The sequence below is a fragment of the Bufo gargarizans genome, chromosome 9, assembly GCF_014858855.1.
Source record: "Bufo gargarizans isolate SCDJY-AF-19 chromosome 9, ASM1485885v1, whole genome shotgun sequence".
In the NCBI taxonomy this organism is placed as follows: domain Eukaryota; kingdom Metazoa; phylum Chordata; class Amphibia; order Anura; family Bufonidae; genus Bufo; species Bufo gargarizans.
This window is the reverse complement of record NC_058088.1, coordinates 18949542-18977388: the sequence shown is the minus strand read 5'-3', so window position 1 is coordinate 18977388 and position 27847 is coordinate 18949542. Positions and strand designations below refer to the sequence as shown.

At 47.5% G+C, this 27847-nt stretch overlaps 1 protein-coding gene across 4 annotated transcripts; it reads right to left on the bottom strand.

Moving 5' to 3' along the window:
- Positions 1–23: 23 nt before the first annotated feature.
- On the bottom strand, positions 24–26108 carry ATF6B (activating transcription factor 6 beta). Of its 4 annotated transcripts, none has more exons than XM_044306127.1 (17): positions 26021–26108; positions 25539–25636; positions 23866–23951; positions 23711–23786; positions 23342–23424; positions 21541–21670; positions 16554–16727; positions 9678–9811; positions 9097–9282; positions 8904–8995; positions 8433–8591; positions 6672–6779; positions 5320–5407; positions 5093–5166; positions 4004–4115; positions 3834–3918; positions 24–3755 (listed from the first exon to the last, which is right to left on the bottom strand). In XM_044306127.1, the coding sequence occupies exons 2-17, from the start codon at positions 25612–25614 to the stop codon at positions 3547–3549; spliced, it is 1872 nt and encodes a 623-aa protein (XP_044162062.1). In that variant the 5' UTR covers positions 25615–25636; positions 26021–26108; the 3' UTR covers positions 24–3546. The 4 variants fall into 4 exon arrangements, with proteins under 4 accessions (XP_044162062.1, XP_044162063.1, XP_044162060.1 ...); XM_044306128.1 differs by having other exon boundaries at positions 25539–25699; positions 26021–26078; XM_044306125.1 differs by lacking the exon at positions 26021–26108 and having other exon boundaries at positions 25539–25995.
- Positions 26109–27847: the final 1739 nt, after the last annotated feature.

The window sequence follows — 27847 nt, the reverse complement described above, 5'->3', positions numbered from 1 at the left end:
TATCATCAATGAGAGACACAATGAAGATTTTTTCAAGATTTATTATAAAAAAAAACAAAAAACTAAATCACCATAACAAAATACAAAGGAAAATCTGCAATTAACAAAGATCTGCACGCGCTCCCACATTCGCAGCTTCTCACACGCGTCCTACATACTACCCCTACCATAAAAGAAGTCAACGCTATAAAAACCCCCCCCCCATATACAAATAGACGGATGAACCCGCAGCGATCACCTGGCGCCCGATTCTGAAGCATTAAGGCAATGATCGGGGTGCGAGGTCCCAGAATTCCCTTTAGTCCAGCTAATTCTTATAAATATGAATATACAGCTTTATATATTCATCAGCCCCCAATAGAATCTGCATATACTTGATTAAAGCGGAACTCCACCGAAACCCCGAAAAATCCAGAGTGACTGCGGTCGTCACCGATTGTGCAGGCAGCAGAGACACGAGGAGCTGGTTGCTCAGGCACGTGCTGGTTAGTTTGTCAGCGGTGACAGCAGCGCCAGCGCCCTATAGCTCCATCTCCTGGCCATGAAGATTTGTGGGTGAGGCTGAGGTCAAGGGTGCATTCACACGACCGTATAAACAGATCCGCATCTGTTCTGCAAACGGAACAGGTGCGGACCCATTCATTTCAATGGGGGCCGCAAAAGAGGTGGACTGCACACTGTGTGCGGTCCGCATCTGTTGTTTTGTTCCGCGGCCCTGCCAAAAAATATAGTGCATGTCCTATTCTTGTCCGCAACCATGGACAAGAATAGGCATTCTCTATGTAGCGTCGGCCATTTTGCGGTCCGTAAAATGCGGAACGCAAACACTTACGGTCGTGTGAATGCACCCTAAAGAGGTTGTCCAGGATTAGAAAAACATGGCTACTAACTTCCAGAAATAGCGCCATGCTTGTCCACAGGTTGTGTGTGGTATTGCAGCTATGCACCATTTAAAGGGGTTTTATGAGATTATTTTTTTTTTATTGATGACCGATCCTCTTATGAGCATCTGATTGGTGGGAGATCTGACACCTACAATCAGGTAGGCATCGGCGCGGCCCTGCAGCCTTCTCTCTGCTCACCAAGCACAGCGCCACCCATTTAATAGTGGCTGTGCTTGGCATTGCAGCTCAGCTCCATTCACTTACATGGGGCTGAGCTGCGCCTAGGCCATGTGACCAATAAGCTAGAAAAAGCTACGAGAAGGCCGCGCTACTGCCTTCTGAAATAGCTGATCCCGGGTGTCGGACCCCCACCGATCCAGAGGACAGGTCATCAGTAAAAAGTTCTCGGAAAACCCTTTTATGTGAAGGGAGCTGCGATAACCGCATACAACCTATGGACAGGTGTGGGGCTGTTTTTTTGGACAAATGCATGTTTTTCTAATTCTGCACAACTCCTGTAACTGCAGGCATAGGCTGGCTCCCTGGTTTGGAGTGGGGTTCTGCTTTAACTTTTATTTATATGTACACACAATGCAATATAAATAAGTCCACCCATATATACAGACGGAAAGTCTACCCGCACACACACAAAACGCACACATATGTACAAGAAGACCAGCATCTAAACACAAAAAAGGGGAATCCTCCATTCGATAACCCAGACGGGTCAATGATGCAGGTGCAATGGTTTAGTTTTGGTATTGTACTGTGTGAATGGCGACACAGTCAGTTCTAGGACCGAGCAACAAGTACGACTATCACTGTGTCATGTGATTCAGTAGTGAACAACCATTGGTCATTTGTAACTTAAAATTGATTCGGTTTTTTGTATTATTTTACGCCTTCAGTGAGGGTCATTACTGTTAGTCCTGAAACGCGTAGGAATTCCTATGTCCATGTCGTTTCCTGTCAGTTTTAAAGGGTCTTTGATCAGATGCTGGAGTTTTTCCCATTGATTCCCACAATACGTTCTCCTTCATGTTTGCCCGCTCGAGGCCAATACCCCCCCCCTAAAAACACAGTGACAGAGTTTCCTTCCAGGATAAGATCCGTGAGGGACGAAACTCTCCTGCTGGATGGCAGAACCATGGTGTGGTGACCACCAGCTGCGACTGATGATGTCACCACCACATGAGGTCAGATAGGGAGGGGACGGCTATTTTAAGGTATTTAGAGTTAATTTTTTCACTTCAGTTATTAAATATTAATACATAAAAAGGTCAGAATGTATCTACATGAACAATAGTGGCCACAAACCTGCTGTTGTGTGAGCAGCTCAGACCCCTCTCTGCGCTGCATAATGGTAGAACCCAGGGGATGCTCAAACTGAAACCCTCCAGCTGTTGCAAAACTACAACTCCCAGCATGGCCCGATAGCTGAAGGCTGTCCAAGCATGACGGAAGTTGTAGTTTTACAACCACTGGTGCGCCGCAGGTTGGGCATCCCTGGTATAACCCATAGATGGGTGTTCTGCAGCACTATGGAGGAAGCAAGGCGTTGGGTCACGTCTCTCACCGCGTTAAGCAGCCCAGGGTCCCCTGACACCTGCTCTTTCACAGGTTTACATGGTACAGAGCAGGCATCCTCAAACTGCGGCCCTCCAGCTGTTGTAAAACTACAACTCCCACAATGCCTGGCTGTAGGCCGATACCTGTAGGCTGTTCGGGCATGCCGGGAGTTGTAGTTTTGCAACAGCTGGAGGGCCGCAGTTTGAGGATGCCTGGTACAGAGAATAGTGGGTACCACATGACATGCGGCAGAGTCATGTGAAATGGTGGTGGGTGGGGCTAGGGCTACATGACGCTTCCTTGTTCCGTTACCCAGCGCCATATTCTGTCCATGGTTAGCTATGGGCTGTACCATGTGATGGGGGTGGTTCTGTCCACATAAAAGCAGGTTTGGAGACACCGCACACAAAATTCTCTTTATTTTAGAGAAATTGTTTTTTTTTTTTAATGTAGGGAAATTATGTTAAATTCTATTAAAAAAAATATATAAAAATTATAAAAAAAAGTGCATTTGTCTTCAATATTCCCTTTAGCTTCATGTGGTTAAGCAGAACACAAAAATACACAGTACCACCATTAAAGGAATAGTCCGGGCAAGAATGACACATTTGCAGGGTGTAAGGGGGCGAAGCATGACAAAGGGATTCACACAGCACCAGAGAGAGAGTCCTTGTGTCATGCCCTGCTCCCTGTACTAGGCATTTATGAGTTTTTCTTTGAATATCCCTTTAAAAAAATTCATTTGAGAATGAGGCTTTACTATACAGCTGCAGTTTATAGCCAATGATGACCCAAGAGATGCTTGGATATTGGAATAAAGCAGTGGTCTGCAACCTTTGCCTCTCCGGCTGTTGCAAAACGAAAAGTCCCAGCATGCCTTGACAAACGCTGGCTGTTAGGGCATGCTAGGAGTTGTAGTTCTGCAACAGCCGGAGAGCCACAGATTACAGCCCACTGGTATAAAGCCTACAGGCATCCTCCCTTACTATAGGATATATATATATATAATTACTTACACTTCTGCCTATACGTCTTCTTATATACATACACCCATATTTACAGTATAAAAAGGCTAATTCCTCGCACTGCCTCCTCAGTCCTGACCATCCTCCATTGAGTTTTGGTCCTGTAGATACAGGGACTGGTTGCCACTTGCTGTCCCTTGCTGTGGAGGGGGATTCCGGGGCGTTCGCAGTGATGGGGGGACGGTGGAGGACTTGATCTGGATGACCCTGGTGTCCATCACCTCGCAGTCTATCTGCATCATGGTCTCGTACCCCTGCGTGCTATTATATACGCTGTCTGTAAGGTAGAAGGGACAGGCCATCAGTAATGAAGCCCTGAGGCGACGGCCTCACGGGTAGACATGATATTACTCACCGTTCACGGACATGGCCGGCATCACCAGGGACATCTTAGGACGGGATGTTTTATTGTGACTTATTGCTGGAAGGAGCAGGTGATCCTGAAAGAGAGACTGGGAGTGAGTGCGCGACCCCGGGGGTAAAGAGGGCGGCGTGTCCCGACACCGTATGCATCGCAGCACTGACCCTGCGGAATGAGACCACGTAGAACGTGTCTTCCCGGCGTTCAATGGCGTCCATTAGAAAGTGATCGCTGGGCTCCTTGGAACCGTACAGCTGCAACGGAGAATTCTGCAATCTGTGAGAGCGAGAGAGAAAAAAAAAAAACAAGAGAGAGTGAGGAAAAACAAGAGAGAAGGAGAAAAAAAAAAGAAAAAAAAAATGATAATGTAAAAAAAAAAAAAAAAAAAAGAAAACAAAAGACAAAACGTGAGAGAGAGAACAAGAGAATGTGAAAGAAAAAAAACGGAAGAAGAAAATGAAGAGTAAAAGAGGAAAAAAAAATTAAAATCTGAGGAAAAAAAAAAACAAGAGAAAGAGAAGAGGAGCGAGATCGGGAGGGAGAATGAGAGCAAGAACGATATCGCGCGAGAACGAAAGAAATCAGTGGGAGAGAGAAGGTGTCTCTTAATAATTCTTCCCTGCTCGGCTAACACTCGAGGTCCTACATAAAGAATCCCTTTTACTAAATCTGAAGGCCGTTACACGGCATTTGTGAGGAATCAGAAAGGTATGCAATATATTAGGACATAGGGTGTAACAGAGCGGACAGCCAGACAGGCGTGACTGCAGCAGTCAGGGAGATAAAGCAGGAAAGGCGAGTGCGCGATGGACTGGGGAGAGGATACAGATACGGCCTGTCACGTGTGCCGAGGATCGGGCCAGTTACTGGGAATGAACGTTCCTATGAATGCTCGTATCCCATCATTGTCCCAAGTAAAAGTATCACCAGTCACTCCATGAACAAGGAAAACACTCACTTGTCGGGGATCACGTTTCATACCTTAAATTCTTGGTTTTGCGGCAGCACATCGCCCCATGTAAACAGGGAACGTGCTGCTGACAATAACTGAAGAGAATGATCCTAATGACTGCGTTGTATGAAAGTCACTTTAATTGAGTGCAGAATTATCTACATGTCATCAATCGGCGCTCCTCATTAGCCTGGCATTGGCCCTTGTAAGAGGAGACCCTAAAACTATCCCAATGTGTATACTGAGAGTGACAGAGACAATGTCAGATGAATGAGGAGGACAGTGCGGAGCTGTGGAGGACCTGTGAGACTGGAGCCTGGACGGGTGCGCCGGTACCAGATCCGAGAAGGCCACGTTGCTCCTGATCAGAGGCTTCTGGTAAAGAAAAGCACAACATATGATCCACCGGTACAATCACTGATAATCTATATGGCAACAACGTATGCAACAATTAGAACTGAAACAAACAAGCAAAAAGACAAGTCACTGGGATATGGCTGGAACACAGGTATTTTTTTGTGTCCGCACCTTTATTTTGCGTTTTTTGGGGACCTGCTTTCCGGTCTTCCTCTCGTTTTGATGCCTGCGAACCCACAGACTGAGCTCGTCCACTAATCTGTTAACGAGGAGAAGAAGGTTATGAAAATAATCCGATGAAATTCTTGTCAAGTAACAGAAAACTATTCATGACAACCACCAAAAATAACTGGCAAAATGGACTTCTTAAGAGGTGGCACTCTCACAGAAAAGGGCCAATAGCTAAGGGTGGTCCTATCAGAGTAGAGGACAACTAGATGAGAGGTGGTCCTCTCAAAGAAAAGGGTCAAAAGATTAGGGCGGTCTTATCAAAGAAGAGGGCAAATAGTTGAGGGGTGGTCCTCTCAAAGAAGAGAGCCAATAGATCATGGGTGATCTTCTCAGAGACAGGGGCCAATACATCAGTGGTAGTCTTTTTAAAGAAGAGGGGGAATAGATTAATGTGGTATTCTAAAAGAAGGTCCACAGAATATGTGTGGTCCTCTCAAAGAGGGCTAACGGATGGTCCTCTAAAAAGAAAAAAGATGCAATACATCATATGCGTCTTCTCAGAGGGTCAACAGAGAAGGGTTGGTCTGCCAATAGATCAGTGATGGTTGTGAAAGTAAATTAATTTTGATCGATTTTGAAGATGTCTGAACACAAGTTTTGCTGCTGTCAGCTGTGTTATGTCAGCAGTTTTGGACAAGTGACCTTATTTTAAATATAGACCTCTTTAGGTCCTTCTCTGTACACCGCTTGGACTCTGCCAAGACATCCCATTCTCATGACACATATGGTAAAATGTTGAACAGTAAATTTAGACTAAAGGGGTAAACCCAGGCTTTGCCGATATAAATAAACCATCCTGAGACGCAGGAGTCAGGAGACGCATTTTGTCTTCTCCAGGCCGGTAACTCTCCTCAAGTTTCCCTTTAAAGGAGATTATAACTAAATTTGGCACCTACAGACAATGATGTTATCCTAACTTTAGGATATTAAAAAAAATATTTGCATTAACAAGGTCCTCTCACCTGGCGAGCGTATAACGGCACCAAGCTGGTTGTGGTCCAAGCATGGTTCTGGCTCGGCACTGAGCCTCCCCGTTTTTGCTCTCATGTATTAGTGAGCTGCTCTTACACTTTGAGTACTGAGCCCTTGAGCTTAGTGGGGGGTGTACAGTGAACATTCGAAGAATCATGGCGCTCTATCGTGACCTCTACAGAAGCCCCAGGTTTCAGACACGGTATACAGCCCCAATGCTCCTCCATGTCAGTGTCTGAGAGTTGTTCAGAGATGCAATAAGAGGAACCTATATAAGTTGTCTTCTACATAAGTCATAAGTGAAGCCGAAGGGCACCTACCGGAGTGACTCAGTGCGGTTGAAGTGTCTGCAATCGGAGGTGAGGAAGAGCTGATCCAGGTCATGAACCATTAAGTGCTTCACGTTTGCCAGTGACCCAGTTGAGTTACTGAAAAAGAACGGCAGAAATATCTAAAACTGTCCATAAAGGATGTGATGGGTTTCAGCCCGCACTACCTGTATGCAGGTGCTCATTGCTATGGCGAAATACAGATACAAACGTAAAAACACAAATGCAATCGCACTCTGCAACCAGCACTCTGCCCTGCCTTTAAGCTGGATGTTAAATGAGGCATTGGTGTACATTTTGGCCAAAGCGTAATAAGCCACTCACCGCGTCAAGGTCGCCTCATGAGTGGTCCCTAACACTAGGCGTGTATGCTGTACCTGCGCTCCCTGGATTTTGTGTGGCTGCCGTGGCCAACAACAGGTAGGAACTAGTGTTAGGGACCACTCATGAGGCGACCTTGACGCGGTGAGTGGCTTATTACGCTTTGGCCAAAATGTACACCAATGCCTCATTCAACATCCAGCTTAAAGGCAGGGCAGAGTGCTGGTTGCAGTGTGCGATTGCATTTGTGTTTTTATGTCCATAAAGGATGTCTGTACTTTTTAACATTAAAGACTCTGGACACCTCTGACATGAATAAAATGATTTCACTTAAAGGTTAGTGGTTACCGTCAGCTACAACAGTTGCACTCAGTTTCAGGCTACAATCTTCTTTCATTCATTCTCAGACCCCTTGACATTCAGTTTACAACCTGTTCCTAGTGTCAGACTTTTCTCATGTGGATGTGTCCCTTCCAGTAATGCTGGATCTGTGTGTCCAGGATGCTGCTGTCTTCACTAGCTCTCATGTATCAGCACAAATATAAGTTTTTCTACAGCTCATGAGGGATCTCCTCTCACTTATAAAACATTAACTGATTCTGAGGAGAAGGCGATTTCCCTCCTCCTTCAGAGTTTGCCCTGGGTGGTCTGTCTTTTCCTTACACTAATACACAGCTGATGTAATTGAACCCATCACCCTGCAGTCTATGCTGTCATCCCCATCTACAATCTATGTGAACAACTTCCCCCCCCCCCCCAGCTGCTCTTTCTAACACTGGTTAAATGGAGGGTAAGAGCACAGAAAGCTGACACAGCCAGGACCAATGTACTGTCTGATCTACATGGGATGCAGCAGAATATCCAGCTAGGTGAAGGCATTACACACTCGGCAGGAAATTTTCAAGAAGACTATTTTTTAAACTACTAAAGTACAGCAGGTACTATACTCACTTACATAGCCCAAATCTCACGAGTACAGCTCACCTTCTCCCTGGCTGTGACAAGGTCCGCTGCGATTGGCTTGCGTCACAGCCAGGGAGACGTCCACCGAGGAAACCACATGTCTGATGCACAGCGGTATTTCAAAAAAAAAAAAAAAAAAGTGCTTCCATCTACAGTGATGGCCACTTCACCGGGGGCCTTCATCTGGCTGTTCTCGGAACTGCCTGCTCCCGAAGACCGCATTTTATTTCAGACCGGCTCGCGCACAGGCACAGGTAAGGACTTAACTGTGCATCGCCGGACTTGTGAGCTAAGATGGCAAATCGCATGTGTTCGCTGGCGAACACTGCGAACTGGCCATCACTGTCCATCTACAGGGGCTACAAATGAAAGTCAGTGCGACAGCATCCATAGCTTGTAAAGGTAAATCAATGTATGATGGGTGGATGTCCCAGGATTATGAGCTTTGTGTTCCTCATTGGTTCTTACCTGAAAGGGCTTTTGCGTCTGGCAGGATGTGGCGCATAGAACCGCAGTGCCGGGGGTTCAGGCGAATCACTTTTATTACTGAAGGTCAGCAGGTGACGGCCACTGTACGAAACCTCTGGACTCCTAATCGTCTCTTCTTGCATATTGTTGTGGGTCACACTAATGGATAAAGACAGAATCTCAATAAAAGGCCCTTTGACTGTTATAAAAACAGCATAATAAAGTAAATTCCAAAAAAAATCTGCCTCCCAGTAATCCAGATGCGTAATATGCTGGAACTCCTGTTTGCATCCAGCACTGTCCTTAGTCCATGGGATGCCAGATTGTTGGAATTCTGTTACAATACAGGTCAATGGCTTCTGGGGAGGTTGTGACCCTAAAACTGCTCTGTAAATGCAAAGGGTCCTAACAACCTCCTAGTGCCATGTACTGTAAATGAGGGACCTGCTTGTTCAGGGGTTGCCAGCTCACCTTGTCGGCCCATAATTGAATGCAATGAACAGTAGAACAACCATGACGCAGACGACCTTCCGGCTGCTGGTGGAGGTGCGGTACGATGAGTTCTGTCAGGACGACAAGTGGAAAGAAGATACTCATATTAATGAAAGAGCCGAGCAGCAATGACCCCCCTCCTGAGTCCTGACATCTCATCATCTCTTCTCACCTCTCTCATTAGATGCTGCACAGTTTCCCTTAGCTCTCTGTTCTCTCGACGAGCCATCTCTAGCTGTCTCTCCACTTCCTGCAGTCTTGCCTCCAGCCCCTGGACATATTCCTTTTTCTTCCTCCGTGACTGACAAGCGGATTCCCGGTTTTTGATCATGCGCTGCTGTCTCTTTAAGAGTTTTGGCTAAAAGAAGAGATTGTGGATCACTGCAAAGGAAATCTGTCTATGGGGGAGATGCTGAAAAACTAGTAAGAAAGAAAAGTAAAGCAGTTGTCCGTAAGGACCAGTCAGATCCCAAAGATGCAGCCTGTAAGGAGCTGTACAGATCTGTATACCACAGGCTCCCTCTAGTGGTGGCTGCAGGCAGTTGAAAGTTTAATCATGTAAAATGTATGGCTGCGTGAAAGCAGGGGGTATGAAGCTTCTTATTAGAAAAGCAGTATTTGGACCCTCATAGAGGGGGTATAAAATGTTTAAAAAGTACTGAGCACAGAATTTTAATTTAAGGTAACAAAAATTTTGGGTTTACATTTAGATTAATTTACTATGCTTCACTTTTATCACCCCCCAGGACTCACATCCACCTCCGTATGTCTGCTTTTGCCAGTCGTTGGGGCAGGCACAATGGTCTTGGCTTCATGTTTAACAGGCGATGTAACAGTTCCTCCACTCTGCACTGTCATAAGATGAGACACCATTATGGACGGTGAGGCTAGAGAGGCAATGGAGAATATAGTTACAGGCAGATGGGCAAAATAATACAGTGAAGCCTTTCAGTTCATCTCAGGTCAAGAAAGAACAACTCATAACTTAAATTTCCGATCAACAAGAAGAATTCTGTTTCCATGCTGCAGAGCTGCTTTCATAATTCTGCTTATATCCCTTGGTAACAAGAAGGTGCTTTGCTTCACCCCCTGCTAGATATGTGACAGCTTAGTTGTAGATGTAGAACCGTCATCTGAGCTCCCACAATGTCATCTGGTGATGGGAAACAGTCACTTAAGCTGCAATAGAGGGGCAGCGGTCTGTGACCTGTCTGACCAGTTAGTGAGAGCGCTGGAACCAGTGAGGCGACGACATCTACAGCATAGGGAGGACTTAGGGTACTTTCACACTTGCGTTGTTCGATTCCGCCAGGCAGTTCCAATCAGGCAAACTGTATGCAAACGCATGTCATTTTTTCAGACTGATCAGGAAAATGCATTGCAATACTAGATCCGTTTTTCCGGTGTCATCAGGCAAAACAGATCTGGTATTTTTTTTCTTCACATTTTTAAGGGTCTGCGCATGCGCAGACCGGAATACCGGATCCATCAATGCGGCAATTTGAATGGATCCGGCACTAAAACATTCCTATGGAAAAAATGTTGGATCCGGCATTCAGGCAAGCGTTCAGTTTTACGGCCTGAGATTAAACCGCAGCATTCTGCGGTATTATATCCGTCCTGAAAAGTCAAAAAGACTGAACTGAAGACGTCCTCTCCATGGATTGCTCTCCATTCAGAATGCATGGGGATAAACCTGATCAGTACTTTTCCGGTATAGAGACCCTAGGACGGAACTCAATGCCAGAAAAGAAAAACGCAAGTGTGAAAGTACCCTTAGGATCAAAGCTGTTCACAAGTACCTTCAAACATAAAAGAACATTAACCCTAAACTCAAGGGTCTAGAAATACAGGCATGGCAGTGACCCTCCTCTTAAATGGTTGAAACTTCTTTTTAGCCATCTTTAAGTTATCTGTTACTGGGAAAGCTAGGTAGAGACTCAACTCCATGACAACTAAATGCTAAATCAGCTCGGTTTTCAATGCATAAGGCATAACAAGGATCCATCAGCTCTCCTGTGTGGTGTAGTATAGAGGATCCATCAGCTCTCCTGTGTGGTGTAGTATAGAGGATGTGTCGGCTCTCCTGTGCGGTGTAGTATAGAGGATGTGTCGGCTCTCCTGTGTGGTGTAGTATAGAGGATCTGTCAGCTCTCCTGTGCGGTGTAGTATAGAGGATGTGTCGGCTCTCCTGTGTGGTGTAGTATAGAGGATGTGTCGGCTCTCCTGTGTGGTGTAGTATAGAGGATGTGTCGGCTCTCCTGTGCGGTGTAGTATAGAGGATCTGTCGGCTCTGCTGTGTGGTGTAGTATAGAGGATCTGTCAGCTCTCCTGTGTGGTGTAGTATAGAGGATCTGTCGGCTCTCCTGTGTGGTGTAGTATAGAGGATCTGTCAGCTCTCCAGTGTGGTGTAGTATAGAGGATGTGTCGGCTCTCCTGTGTGGTGTAGTATAGAGGATCTGTCGGCTCTCCTGTGTGGTGTAGTATAGAGGATCTGTCAGCTCTCCTGTGTGGTGTAGTATAGAGGATGTGTCGGCTCTCCTGTGTGGTGTAGTATAGAGGATCTGTCGGCTCTCCTGTGTGGTGTAGTATAGAGGATCTGTCAGCTCTCCAGTGTGGTGTAGTATAGAGGATGTGTCGGCTCTCCTGTGTGGTGTAGTATAGAGGATCTGTCGGCTCTCCTGTGTGGTGTAGTATAGAGGATCTGTCAGCTCTCCTGTGTGGTGTAGTATAGAGGATCTGTCGGCTCTCCTGTGTGGTGTAGTATAGAGGATCTGTCAGCTCTCCAGTGTGGTGTAGTATAGAGGATCTGTCAGCTCTCCTGTGTGGAGTAGTATAGAGGATCTGTCGGCTCTCCTGTGCGGTGTAGTATAGAGGATCCATCAGCTCTCCTGTGCGGTGTAGTGTAGAGGATCTGTCTGCTCTGCTGTGCGGTGTAGTATAGAGGATCTGTCAGCTCTCCTGTGCGGTGTAGTATAGAGGATCTGTCAGCTCTCCTGTGTGGTGTAGTATAGAGGATCTGTCAGCTCTCCTGTGTGGTGTAGTATAGAGGATCTGTCAGCTCTCCTGTGCGGTGTAGTATAGAGGATCTGTCAGCTCTCCTGTGCGGTGTAGTATAGAGGATCTGTCAGCTCTGCTGTGCAGTGTAGTATAGAGGATCTGTCAACTCTCCTGTGCGGTGTAGTGTAGAGGATCTGTCGGCTCTGCTGTGTAGTATAGAGGATCTGTCAGCTCTCCTGTGTGGTGTAGTATAGAGGATCTGTCGGCTCTCCTGTGTGGTGTAGTATAGAGGATCTGTCGGCTCTCCTGTGCGGTGTAGTATAGAGGATCTGTCGGCTCTCCTGTGCGGTGTAGTATAGAGGATCTGTCGGCTCTCCTGTGCGGTGTAGAGGATCTGTCGGCTCTGCTGTGTAGTATAGAGGATCTGTCAGCTCTCCTGTGTGGTGTAGTATAGAGGATCTGTCAGCTCTCCTGTGTGGTGTAGTATAGAGGATCTGTCGGCTCTCCTGTGCGGTGTAGTATAGAGGATCTGTCGGCTCTCCTGTGCGGTGTAGTATAGAGGATCTGTCGGCTCTCCTGTGCGGTGTAGAGGATCTGTCAGCTCTCCTGTGCGGTGTAGTATAGAGGATCTGTCAGCTCTTCTAGCCCTGTGTACTCTGTATGGTGCTGTTCCACTGCTATTCTTCTTGGAAATGTATGAACAAACTGCTGACTGGGTATTACCATTCGCTTTGTCAGTAAGGCATTCTCCTACACAGTGATTGGACAGTGCCAGACTGTGAAGGGAAAAAACCCAGTCTTAAAGTAATCCACACATTTCTAGGAGAAATAACTGAGGAACAGCACAATGCTGACTTCTAAGAAAAGATGCTCCAAAATTGCTATTTCATGAAAAACACAAGCATTTAATAAAACAGCCATAAATCAGCCGAGGAACTAGAGGAGCAATGAATTACGGTAAGCAGGTGAGGAGTCTGGAAGGGGAGTAAGGATGTGACACAAGCCTTGGATGTTATTAAGGGATTACAGAAACCGTGGGTGGAGGAGCATATTTAGGAGAAGAGTCAGAACACGAGGTCGGGTTATCTGATTGTTTGGGGCAGGAAGTAATAATAATAATAAAATGAAATAATGAGGAGGCGCCCGGGAGACACAAGGAAGGGCCGTAACACTGAAAGAGTCCGAACCACTGTAATGTAATAAACAGGAACATCTGGGCACACGCAGCAGATTCCTGGCCCGTCCAGCACGTGACATGTGCGCACTCAGAGCTGACAATCCTCCACGAGATGTCGCACATAATTAACGCAGGAATAGATACTGATGCAAAGAAGTGGATTCCAAAGAGACCACAGAGCATGGGACGAATCAGGACACGCTCTGCCTGCAAGGACTAGAAAAATCAACTGCCACGGCGAGGACAGGACCGGGTGACGGCACTCTGATTACCTCATGGATAACACAGGGCCTGGTGGGCAACTTCTACAAGGGGCTGAGCAACCAAATTTAATATTAAGAGACCTGGTGAACAGGCTGACACTGGCAGCACTGATTGGATGGTGTCAGACAGTGCAGGGACACGCGCCCAGTTGGTTACACCCATCGGGACACCTTAATTGCAAACGGACAGAAATTAATTCACGATTTCTAGAAGCGGTAACAGAGGAATGGCACAACATAGAGGCATAAGAATAGATGCCTCCAGGACTGTTATTATATGAGGAATGCACATACTTACTAAATCAGACATGTCAGTAGAGGGGACAGGTCCTCTTTAACAGCCGCACCCCCAAAAATTAGCTCTAAAGTCCATTTGCTTTGTTGATGCCATCCTCCACTATGGCGTCCATCATAATGCCTGATGGACGGGTGGAACCTGATAACGTGCCTCATAATGTGTGGGATAGATGGGATGGTCATGGAGAAGAGGAGTAACTGAGGACAGATGGGATGGTCATGGAGAAGAGGAGTAACTGAGGATAGATGTGATAGTCATGGAGAAGAGGAGTAACTGAGGATAGATGTGATGGTCATGGAGAAGAGGAGTAACTGAGGATAGATGTGATGGTCATGGAGAAGAGAAGTAACTGAGGATAGATGGGATGGTCATGGAGAAGAGGAGTAACTGAGGACAGATATGATGGTCATGGAGAAGAGGAGTAACTGAGGATAGATGGGATGGTCATGGAGAAGAGGAGCAACTGAAGACAGGTGGACATGACTATAAAATATTTCTGCAGTGAAGAAATGCTGACAGACGCTGCGGCATAATACGGACGCTGTCAGGAGCCACGTGGCCTTCCACGGGCAGTAAAGGCGGTACTCTATCTAATAAAGCAATGGCACATAACTAGGACATGCTGTAACTTTATGACTGGAAATGAACCACCACCAATCCAGAGGGAGCCACATCACTGGAGTAGCAGTGTATCCCCTCTATGGTAGTTCCCTGCACTACGGGGCCCAGGCACCATCCCCGCACAGAACTGCAGCACAGCTCTATTCAAATGAACGGAAGCGGAACTGCAGTACCCAAGATCGACCACTACACAGAGAACGGCGCTGTGGTGTTGGATGTATTGTAAAAGGTGGAGTTTCCCTTTAATAAATATTTGACTCTATGCAGTGTCTTCAGGCTCCTCATTGATCCCATCCCCCACCCCGTATGGCTGTCACATGTATATAAATGTCAAGTGATGCAGCCCACCCCTCACTATAACACTAAATATGACACGAAGCTGAGCGGCAGATCCTGTTCGGAGCAGCAGGGAGACAAACACGCGGCTGGAGCCGCCTATCCGTGAAGTAAGTGTCTCGGTAGTAAGACACAACGATGTCCTGCCAGCAATGAACTCATCCTATAGAGACCAGATCCGCACACAGTGGGGGTGTTAGTAGCTGGAATGCAGTGCACTAGGCAGGGACCTCCGCACAAGAAGCACGAGATCGCTGCCTCCGCCAGGACTTTATGCACCCGCTACCCAGGAGCAGCGCAGGGACCCCAAACAGGAGCAATCAACAACAAGAGGAGGACTGCTAGGGGGAGTTCGGGGAGAGCGTGCTGCTGATGACAGGTCGCCCCCTGCTGGCATCTCCTGGAAATACACTTTATAGTGAAAGTAGTAAAGCACATGAGGAAGTATAGCTGTGTGAATAAGCAGATTAGCCAGTCTCAGACAGCGACACAACAAAAAAAAAAAAAACACCATATTTTCTGTGAGTACAGTAATGATTACCTATCAGGACAAGTAAACGATACCTGATCAGCGGGGTTCTGACACACAGCACCGCCACGATCAGCCGTTTGAAGAGGCCATGGTGATCCGGTGGGCACTGCGGCATTCTCTCAGCTCACCAAGCACAGAGCCGTACATTGTATAGCGGCTGTGCTTCGTATTGCAGCTCAGCCCCATTCACTTGAATGGAGGAAGCAGCTGTCATTACCATACATCGCAGGGCCACTGCAACGTCAACGGCGTGCAGGTAAGTGGTGACGATGACAGCTCATCAAGCAGCTGATCGTGGGGGTGCCGGGAGTCGGACCCCGACGATCTGATATTAATGACAAATCCTAAGGATAGGTCATCAATATGGGAAACCGGACAACCCCTTTAACTATTTTATGGCCATGAGACTATTTTGTCCTGGAATACCCCTTTAGTGTGAGCATAGGCCATCACCTGATGAGTGCGGGTCCAATACCCTACACTCCCGCCAATCAGCTGTTGTGCAGCACTTCCAGAACTCAGCGCCAGAACTACACAGATCTAATGGTGATGCTTGACAGGTATTGCAAACACAATGCAAATGCAACAGTTTGTTGGCATAGTGCTCAGCGCATCTCTGAACTGCTGTATTTTTCGCCCTATAAGACACACCTTCCCCCAAAAGTCGGGGGAAAATTCTCAGTGCATCATATGGGGAAAATACTCATTAGTACAGTAGGACCAAGAAGAGAAGAATGCAGCGCTCCCCGGGCTCTGTACTCACAATTTCCTGGTCTTCCTCTGCCCCTGGTTGTGCTGTAACTGCGCAGTGCGAGGATGCTGACACTCTGCGACCTCACGCTGTGCGGTGTCAGGTCACAACATAGCACGTGGCATGAAGACCAAGAAGCACACGGGATGTTAAAAGCAGCGGTGTCAAGAGCAGGGGAGGTAAGTTAAAACATTTTTTTTTCTTATTTTCCTCCTCTAAAACCTAGGTGAGTCTTATGGGTTGGTGCGTCTTATAGGGCGAAAAATACGGTATATATAAATATACACACACACATATCACCAGCTCTGATAAACCCTATGTAGCATATATAGGGAAATCCAAGTAATTTTGATACTCTAACTCAAGCCTTAAAGAGGTTGTTGCATCTCAGACCTTTATGGTTTATTCACAGGATCTAGAAAGGCATTTCATTTTTGTGGGAGAAAACGCTCACTTTGCTGCAAGAGAAATGTAATGTTCTATAGCGAATGTAATCTCCACTCGGCAGATGCGACTACCCCCAGAGAGGACACCTTTGCTCTCTGATGTCAGAACTCCACCAAACAACACATCTCAGTTCCCTTTAGAAAGAAACCCCAGTTCCCCGGCATCACAATAGTCCTGGAGAGGTCTCTGCACAATGAGACTCACCTGTGAGAGTTGGCACAATGGAAGGAGGCGGCGCACTGGTCACTGGGTGCAGTATAATGGCATGTTGGGTGCTGCTGGGGGCTGCAGGTGGTTTGGTCCCTGGTGTAGGTCTTGGCTGTAAGGCCGGTTTCTTAGATACAATGCTGTTAGACTTGGTTAGACATCCAGGCTGCGCTGCAAGACAGAATGACAAGTCGCTATGTGAATGTGGGCACAAGAATATAGTTAGCAGCCAAATCTACTGTAATCACTGCATCGTCACCATCATCACTGAAGCATTACTGTCATCCTTCCACCCCACTGTACCATCATTACCAACATCTCATCTCTGCATAGTCGCCATCTTCACCTTCATTACAGCACTGCAGCATCACAGTTATCCTTTACTACCCCCCCAGCACTGCACCGTCACCAACCTCACATCCATGCATCGTCACCATCATCACTGCATCAGTACTGTAAGCCAAAACCAGGCTTAATGGCAGATCCGCAATACACTACGGACGTGTGAATGGACCCTTAAAGGGGATGTCAAACTACAAAAATGATCACCTATCCACTGGAAAGGTATGACTACTGGGATCCCTAGCGATCATGAGCACAGAGGTTCATTTGAATACAGCAGTGGTCACACATGCCCAGTGCCACTTCACTCAATGTCTAAGGGACTGGCGGAGAGCGCCAACCGCATCTAGACCCCCAGCAATCACCTATCCCGTTTATAGGTGATAAATGCTTTTTGTGGACCATCCCCTTTAGGTGTCATTAGCTATGGAGAACAGGTTTGTACATAAAGCAAAATTATATATAATCAGAAAAGCTCTAACCAGCAAACTACTGGAGCCCAGCCTGTCAGTTACCAACTGATAGAAAAGACAATTTAGAATAATTTAGGCTGTCTCACAGTATTTTTGCACACATATATTTATTACTCATTTAAAATACACTTACATTAATGTCAACATATCAGCATAATAGTATAGACATAAATAGTGCGGAGCTCACGTTATTAGCCAAAGGTCATATATATTTTGGAGTACTCCAGTCGTATAGGTGTGTGCGTGAGCTCCGCACTATTTATGTCTATACAATTATGCTGATATGTTGACATTAATGTAAGTGTATTTTAAATGAGTAATAAATATATGTGTGCAAAAATACTGTGAGACAGCCTAAATTATTCTAAATTGTACATAAAGCAACATGTAGTCTGTGAATGGGCTTCAGATCTCATGGGGCCCCATAGCAATACTCAGTGTGGCCCCCCTGCCACACCCCGTCTCCCAGTACATGTGACAATCCCTACCAGGCAACACAAAGTGCAACGCCAGAGAATTCTGACAAAGTTAATTTTATTAATGCAGGAGAAATTTTTTAAAATAAAATCTGACGTCTATTTTGGAAAAAGTGGAATTGGTGCTTCATAAATATTGTGCTCATCCTGACCACCGAATTTCTCAGTGTATTTACTAGGGATCGACTGATTATCTGTTTTACCGATATTATCGGCCGATATTCAGTATTTTGACCGTTATCGGTATCTGCATTTATTTTGCCGATATTCCCATAACGTATGGGGAACACAGATCGCGCTGCTGACAGTGCTCTCCATGTTCCCTCAGCAGCAGCACAGGGGAGAAGGAAGCAGTGTCTCCCTCCCCCTGTGCCGTCGCCACCAATTAGAGGAAGGAGGACAAGAGAAGGGGCGGGGCTGTGGCCACTGAGCCACCAATGAAGATAACTCTCTCATTTATTCGTATACAGGAGGCGGGAGCTGCAGAATCACATCGCAGCTATTGCTCATAGAGGTCGGGAGCCGGCTATGTGATTCTGCAGCCAGCTCCCGCCTCCTGTATATGAATAAGTGAGAGATTCATCTTCATTGGTGGCGCAGTGCGCACCCCGCCCCCCCAAAGCCCCCTAGTACTAATCATTGCGCAGTGCGCCCCCCCCCCCCCCCCCCGAGGATTAATCATTGGTGGCAGTGGCCACAGGATCCCCTCTCCCCTGCTCCTCCGATCGGAGCCCCAGCAGTGTAATCCTGGGGCTGCTATTGAAGCCCTGGCTGCCATGGTAAGCTCCATGCTGCGGTGTGAACAAAGCACAGGACAGTGTGAGCTCCTATTCACCCTGATTAGGCCCCATGCACACGACCGTTGTTCACGGCCGTGTGTGGGCCGTGGAACCGCGGCCTGGATCCCTCCTGAGAGCAGGAGCGCACGGCGTCACTGGTTGCTATGACGCCGTGCGCTCCCTGCTGCCGCCGCAATACAGTAATACACTGGTATGATCTATACCAGTGTGTTACTGTACTGTGCCGGCAGCAGGGAGCGCACGGCGTCATAGCAACCAGTGACGCCGTGCGCTCCTGCTCTCAGGAGGGATCCAGGCCGCGGTTCCATGGCCCGCACACGGCCGTGAACAACGGCCGTGTGCATGGGGCCTTAGAGTGAATAGGACAAGGGTTCTAGTCCCTAAGGGGGCTAAAATTTAGTAAAAAAAATAAAAAAAAACACACACACACCACCAAAATATTAAGTATAAATGAAAAAGAAAGATTTACAAAAAAAATAAAAAATACACGTTAAAGGGGTTGTCCAGGTTCAGAGCTGAACCCGGACATACCCTTATTTTCACCCCGGCAGCCCTCCTGAGCCTGGCATCGGAGCATCTCATGCTCCGATGCGCTCCCGTGCCCTGCGCTAGATCGCGCAGGGCACGGGCTCTTGTGTTTACAATAACACACTGCCGGGCGGTAACTTCTGCCCAGCAGTGTGTTCGGTGACGTCACCGGCTCTGAGGGGCGGGCTTTAGCTCTGCCCTAGCCGTTTTACTGGCTAGGGCAGAGCCAAATCCCGCCCATCAGTGCCGGTGACGTCACCGGGGTTCCTGTCAGCCCCATAGAGAGCCCCGGTACGTCACCGGAACTCAGAAAAATGCCTTTGCCCTGCGCGATTTAGCGCAGGGCAAAGGAGAGCATCGGAGCATGAACTGCTCCGATGCTCATGTCAGGGGGGCTGCCGGGGTGAAAATGGAGGGATGTCCAGGTTCAGCTCTGAACCTGGACAACCCCTTTAACAATAAACATCCATTTTCAGCAGGAATTTTTAATAAAAAAAAAAAAAAAGAAAATTCACACAATATCGGTATAAATTATCGGCTATCGGCCTAAAAGTTCACAAAATTATCGGTATCGGCCCTAAAAAAAAAAAAATCTATATTGGTCGATCCCTAGTATTTACCCCAGACAACTGGCAAAAATACATTAAAGGGAACCCGTCACCAGTTTTATGGGGTCTTAACTAAGCGCCACATGAAGTAGTGGACAGATCCTCTTAGCAAAATGCTGGGTCACATATCAGACTCAGCTGTTCTGCCATAATCTTGTACTGAACTGCTCGAATGCCGAACGAGTCCCCATATTCATGAGCTCCATGCTCTCTCTGCCCACCTGCTGCTATTCATATGGAAAAAAGCTGTCAGAGGCAGGTGGGCGGGCAGAGACGTGAGGACTCATTGGCATGTGCTGGAGCTGGCAGCATCAAACTGGTGACAGATTACCTTTAAATGGGGTCTTTCACCAAATATGACCATTACAGACCACTTAGATCAGGTCCTCCATTACTTTCCCCAGATTACTATGGTACCTTTCATATTGCAGTCCATCTCCGATTTGCTCCAAAAAAACACTTTTATACCATATGGTAATTAGGTTCTGAAGGTGCCCAGGGGCGGCGTTCATACAGCCGGTGCCCAGGCCCCTCTGCGGTTTGCTTACCAAACCCCTCCTCTTTCACCCCTCTGGCCCACCCTTGTTCAATCCGATTACCTCCTCCTCTCCGTCTGAATCGGATCGGGTTGCGCAGGCTAGCGCATGCGCATTGAAAGTCCCTGTTCCTCTGCCCATAATGGGCAATGCAGTGCGCACTCGCCGGGAATGTGTGGCGAGGCGAGGGTGCGGGATTTCAGACGAAGAGGAGGAGGTAATCAGATTAAACAAAGCTGTATGAACGCCGCCCCTGGGCACCTTCAGAAGCTAATTACCATATGGTATAAAAGTGTTTTTGGGAGCAAATTGGCGATGGGCTGCAATATGAAAGGTACCATAGTAATCTGGGGAAAGTAATGGAGAACCTGATCTGAGTGGTCTGTAATGGTCATATTCGGTGAAAGACTCCCTTTAATAAATCTGCTTTGCTTCTATTACAAAGCTGTCTGCCACCACTAGGGGGAGCTCAGTGCATAGGATTTTAGGCTACTTTCACACTCGCGTTCGGTGCGGATCCGTCTGGTATCTGCACAGACGGATCCGCACCGATAATGCAAACGCTTGTATCCGTTCAGAACTGATTCGTTTGCATTATTATAAAAAAAAAAAAAAAAAAATCATTCTGAAAAGTCAAAAAAGATCCGTCCTGACTTACATTGAAAGTCAATGGGAAACGGATCCGTTTTTAGGTGCACCATATTGTGTGAGTGAAAACGGATCCGTCCCCATTGACTTACATTGGTGTCATGTTCCAGAGCGGAATGGAGGCAGAAAGGAGCCAAACTGATGCATTCTGAACGGATCTTTATCCATTCAGAATGCATTGGGGCAAAACTGATCCGTTTTGGGCCGCTTGTGAGAGACCTGAAACGTATCTCACAAGCGGACCCAGAAACGCCAGTGTGAAAGTAGCCTAACACAGTCATTACTGGAATGGAAGCTGAAGTTCTCTCCTTCTAACGAGCTCCCCCTAGCGGGGTCTGCATGAAAAAGCAGAGTTTTCTTGTTGAGAGAAAGAAGAAGGAGTCCACCACCGGGGGCCCCTCCACCCGGGCCCCACAGCGCCTGCGGGATCTGCCTCCATTGAAGGTACGTCACTGGGCTTCTCACAGGCACAATAGACAGGATGGAGGGATGAATGGAAGCACTCAGAGCTGTAATCCTAGTAGGATGCAGATACAAGACTGGTCTGGGCAGTTCTGGAGAGGACACACGCACCTGTTGTTGACACTGGAAGGAGGGTTATGTGCAGAGCGCTGCACGGAGCAGGTGAAGGGTCCACGCTTGTACAAGGTGGCGATGGTGGCAGCTCAACCTTCACTGACGTCCCAGAGTCTCCTAGAGATGGCTATACATCGAGCAGATAGACAAGGCGTGGAGCATTAAACTATGAAGCTGAACTGACATAAAAATATATGAGATGGTCTCCGTGTGGGTGAAGCTGGTCAACAGAGATGACACTGCAGGTCTGGATTGGACACCTTAAGGCTCCATTCACACATCCGCAATTCCATTCCGCATTTTGCGGAACGGAATTGCGGACCCATACATTTCTATGGGGCTGCACGACGTGCAGCCCAGATCCAGAATTGCGGACCCGCACTTCCGGGTCCGCAATTCCGATCCTGAAAAAAAAAATAGAACATGTCCTATTCTTGTTCGCAATAGAGGACAAGAATAGGCATATTCTCTTAGTGCTGGCAATGTGCGGTCCGCAAAATGCCGCCGTTTGCGGATCCACAAAACACACACGGATGTGTGAATGGACCCTAAAGCCTCAGCTTCCCCATAGTCAGACATGTTGGATTCATCTAACTTATCTAAGCACATATGTGGATTGAAAGGGCTTTTTTATGAAGTAAATATTGATTACCTATTCTTGGGACCAGATCAATGTGGGTCCGACTCCTGACACCCTGCCGGTATGCTGTTTGAGGGTGCCGTGGCCTCTTCATGCTCTACCAGACACAGCCCCATACACTGTATAAAGGCTGTGCTTGGTAATGCAGCTCAATCGCATTCACTTGAATGGGACTGAACTGCAAAAGGCCATGTGACCAGTGGCAGAAGTGACAAGGGCCTAGCTATTAGCTAATGAGTCTTTATGAGCTGTCAGGAGTTCAGATATAACGCTGTCAGAACAGCAACATGACGGGACTCATTGTAACGCAGAAAGTGACAGTCTGCAGATAGACTGAAGCTTAAAGGGGTCATCCGGATAGGTCATCAATATGAGATCCAGGGGGCCGGACCCCTGCTGATCATCTGTTAGAAAAGGCCAGGCACTCCGTGAGCGCTACCGCCTCTTCCTAGGCCATGGGATGTCACGGTCCATCGGTCTCATGGACTAGATGCAGCTCAGTCCCATTCAAGACAATTAGGGCCTAGCCGCTATACGGCACTGTGCTTGGTAAACGCTCTGCGCCCAAAAGAGCTCCACTCAGCACCACAGATGTTCCAGGACACAGACCCCTGCCCGTGTGATATTGATGACCTATCCTGTGTATAGGTCATTAATATTATTTCCCGGATAATCCCTTTACTACTGAAAAAAGACCAATTTATAAAATGCAATCATTAAAAAACTGCCCCCAAAAGTGTACATATCTTTTAACATACAGGTGAGATAAGCAGTGTATAGACACTCTGAGATGCTTATCTCTCTGAAAGACAAGGGTTTTGAATAAAGGGTGTATTCGACACCTCCCGATGGCGCAGACGTTTGCCGGGAGAGAGGCGTTCCGTCCTTGCAATCGTCAGGCAATCAGCTATTACATGCAGCGATGTCCTCCATAGCATGGGGAGGAGCGATCGCTTTGCCATCCGTCGTCCCCATGCAGGGCAGCAGTGTGCTAGCGGCATATCGCTATTACGCAGCGCAAACACCATTGTGATTTTTAATTGCCCGGTGCCAGTATTAGACTGCCAGATGATTCATAGGAACGCTCTTAGCGATCATCTGCCCGTCTAATATACAGAACATCACTACAGAAAGATGACGCTTTCCTAATTTACTCACTGCGTAGAGACCATCACAGGAAGAGGAGGAATCACAAGACGATGAAGAGAAAGGAGACACCGGCTCGGTCTTAACTAAGAGATCTGGAATGAAAGAAGTAACTTATTTACAGGACGATCCACCAGATCCCTGCCGCCCTATGATGGGGTGTCTATGGAGGGGCAGAGGCAGACGACCATATAGACAGGTCCATCATACATGGTCAGATATCTGACAGAAGAGGAAGGATTTTCCGCCATGTCTGCACGACTCCAGGATCACACCACGATTAGCAAAATGGCCTCATTAAAAAAAACTTCTCCAACACAACCGTGATCTCTATCTGGCTGAAGAACGTGACTTATCGATCGCATATAGGCATCTACGCACCTGACAGGTTGACGCTGTGGATCTCATCCAGAGAAGAGGACGCCGAACAAGACTCGATGTCCATCTGGCTGTCATACTGTGTGGACAGACGAGAAGTGACATAGACAGAGAAGAGGGATCGGGGCGAGCGCCCAAACTACATGGGGGTCACTTACCAAGTGCAGTGGATAAGACCCGAAGCCGGAGGGAAAGAGGTCGCGATAGTCGTCTGCCACATCTGGGTAACTGTACAGGCCTGTATCTGAGATAGAACGGACAGATCCATCAGGTCAGAGTCGACGTCCACCATGACACTAGAGACAGTCCACACTGTGGTCCCACTAATTATCTAATTCCGTGCCATGTCAGCATTTTGTGTTATTGCATGGGTCAGCAACCTTCAGCACTCAGGCCGTTGTGAAACTACAACTCCCATCAGTTGAGCAAGAGTGCATGCTGGGAGTTGAAGTTTTGCAACAGCTGCCACCTGCATTTCTGCAACCATTAGTTTTGCTCCAATGCATCTAATATAAGCATTAAATAAAGTAACAATGTAGCAAAAAAAAATCAATTCAAATATTCCAGCCATTCTATGTATACAGCTCCAAGGCAGACCTATGTGTCTCCATGGTTACAGACTACAAATAGACCCTGTGTAGTCTGATCCTACAGTCAGGTGTCCCTCCTTCCGCCCTCTTCTTGATAACCTATAGACAGTAAAAGGAAGGGGGGGGGGGGGGGGGGGGAATCAGACTACACAAGGTGTGTTTGTAGTCTGTAACTATGGCGACACGTAGCTATGCACTGGAACGGTAGACGGAAAACGGCAGCAGGACGATTTGCAAAAGCTGCTTTGCTTGTCGTTGTCTTGTCTGCACTGGAGCAACAGGAAAATGGTTGCAAAAATGTACACACCCTCTGTATAATGACATGGGCATTGATGCTGCCTGCAGACGCCAAGTCTACAGACACTGCTCCTGATTTTCGGGTTCATGCACAGACCTGCATGGATTAACCCTTTCAGCGACACCTGGCTTATGGCTTTACTGCTTTGCACACTCCAGTCCTTCCAGATGGTATCTGCTGCCACTTCCTTGTCCCAGGACCAACGTACCGCCATCTGGATTAGCAGCGGGTTTTGCAATCCCCTGAAGCAGAAGTAACACGTCCTGGGTTGGCAGAAGCATAAGGTGGCACCTCCATGAGGCACCACGCTCCCGCCCATGAAGCAATGGGAGAACGCCTCTGTGCACACTCATAGGGAAGGGTTTCCTTCATGAGTGCAATGCGAGGGCCATAGTGGAGGAATTTAAAGGGTTTGTCCCATCTTGGAGCATGGCCGCCCCGGCTTAGTACAGAATGACAGGAACAGAATTTCCACTGCTGCAGAAGGGGGTCCGGGGGTCCACGTGCACCAATAGGGCAAACAGGAAGCGGCTACCAGGTGGAAAAGTGACGAGGCCCCTTTATCATGAAATATAAGCCATTCTCGAATATATTACCAGAATCACGTTACCTGCTGATCACCGGGCACAGCGCTGATCAGGGGGTACGGGGGTCTGTGGCGTTTAGATAGGACCACCCATAAAGTCCAGCACCAGCATCACCTTTAGGGCTCATGCACAAACGTATTTTCTTTCCGTGTCCGTTCCGTTTTTGTTTGCAGAACCATTTATTTCAATGGGTCCGCAAAAAAAATACCTGAAGTTACTCCGTGTGCATGCCGTTTCCGCTCTGACCACCGTCGTCTCCTACGGTCATGTGACCCAAAGAACGCAGCGTTTAACGTTGCAGCAAGACGCCGGGTCCGGCTTGCCCCGCCCCCACTGACCGTGTACAGCGCACATACCCCAGTCCTCGCTGGTCAGCAGGTTGTCCGCACAGAACTTGGTGTCCAGGTCGTTGAGCAGCAGGTCCGTCGCCATGGTGACCGTCCCTGGTGACCACCTGTGGGAAAGAGCGCAGGTCTGAGAATGACGGGTGAACGGATCCTGCCGAACACATGGATATCTGGTAATAGGATGCATAGAAGTCAATGGAAATCAAACATGGCAGAGGAATGTAGGGTGAGGGGACTGCAGGGTATCAATACTAATGCAACAGGTCTTAAAGGGTATAAATAGTTGGGTAGCCCAAGGCTAAAACATCTGCCAGGAAGAGAGCGACCCTCTGAGCCTGATGTACTAAGAGGGTTACGTCACGTCGCCAGAAAATCCGCGTTATGACGTCACTATTTGCTAGCGTGATGCAAGTGAGGTAGGAAGGAGACGACAGCGCGGTAACGCGAACCGACAGAAAGCTTTACAATTGATATCATTATCCAGTATTTACCGAAGCCAGGAAGAAGCTGCGGGCACCGTCCACAAGGATCAGGTCACTCACAGGGGCCTCCGCCAATCACTGCTCGCGGTGGTGCGGCTTCAACCAATCAGAGGGAAGTCCCGCCTCCTTCAGGTAGTCACCGTAAATCAATAGAGGAAGAAGGAGAAGGGATGCTAGCCAATGAAATGCTTAGGTGGGGTTGAGTGTCGCGCGGCTAAGCCAATGAGATGCAGAAGGGGAGTGGCTCAAAGGGAACATTCCGGTTGCCATCTCTGATTGGTCAAGAAGGAAGAGTCATCGTTTGACAGGCGGCCCGTGATGCTTTGCTGTTCAACGCATGCGCAGTAGTGTGAAGCAGGTGGTGTCGGGAGTGGTAGTTTTATTCTGTTAGGTATTACCGTTTGCAGGGCGCAGAGGTTTACTATGCAATACGCGTTCAGGAGTGGATATAGTGTGTACAGAGCCGTATACTGGGGTACGACAACTATATTGTGTGTACAGAGCCGTATACTGCGGTATATACCCCCTGTACTGTAACACATCTCATATACTGTCTGTACAGAGCTGTATACTGCGGTATATACCCCTGTACTGTAATACATCTCATATACTGTGTGTACAGAGTCGTATACTGCGGTATATACCCCCCTGTACTGTAATACATCTCATATACTGTGTGTACAGAGCCGTATACTGCGGTATATACCCCTGTACTGTAATACATCTCATATCCTGTCTGTACAGAGCCGTATACTGCGGTATATACCCCTGTACTGTAATACATCTCATATACTGTGTGTGCGACACCTGTAGGTAGTGGCACAGACGGACAGTGAGGCCTTATTGATGGTAAGACCTTTCCAAAATCCATCAAGTTGGGATTTTTTTATATTTATGGAGTACATTTAACATTTTTATTGCATTTTTTTTAATGCGCTCATATATTTGTTATCTGATCGGGTTTGCTGGAAGAACCACCGTCGTATCTCAGATCGGTGAACTGGAATGTCACTATTTGTGTCAGTGTAGAAATCCCATGGACTCCTTAGGCAGATAGAGGGTATACAGATGTCGGAGGGGGGGGGGGGGGGGCACCAGCTCCCACAGATCCGGACCGTTCATGTATTTCATGGTCAGATATGTCATTACATTTTCCTTGCAGCAGTATTTGGGATGTTCTATATAATATCCATACCATAGACTTCTCTGCGTATTATATTTATTGCGCTATAGTCCTTTAGTATAAAGGAAACATTTTGGGTGCATGATATATAGGTGATATTTCACAGTTCATGGGTCGTCCTATACCAGAAGTCGGAGGCAGGTTATTCACAGATGGGACCCATGGAGCCATCAGCTCAGTGCCTCGTCGTACCACAGTGACCTATACAACATGGCTGACTCTTCCAGCCACTGATGCACAGAACGTCTCTTCTTCCATTGGCTTCCTTCTCTACACTGTGACATCAGTAGGGAAAACCAGAGGGGTCATCCCACAAGTTTACAGTTTTGGAGATAATCCCAGTAGTCATGAGATAGACAACAATACCTTCAGGCCGGTCAGCTCAATGCCTCCCACCACGTAAGACACCCTGAGTAAGTCTGTGCCTCCTCTAGCACCCTATGAACACCCTACCCCAGAGGTACAGAGCTTGCATTACTGCAGATCCAGATGGGGTGTGATTGTGGGGGCGTGGGTGTTAAGTTGCTATGTCATAATGTAGCTCCCAGTATTAATAATGCCCCCATTAGTGCCCCCCAGTAATATTAATGCCTCCATTAGTGCCTCGCAGATTTGATAATGCCCCCACTAGTGTCCCCAGAAATAATAATTTC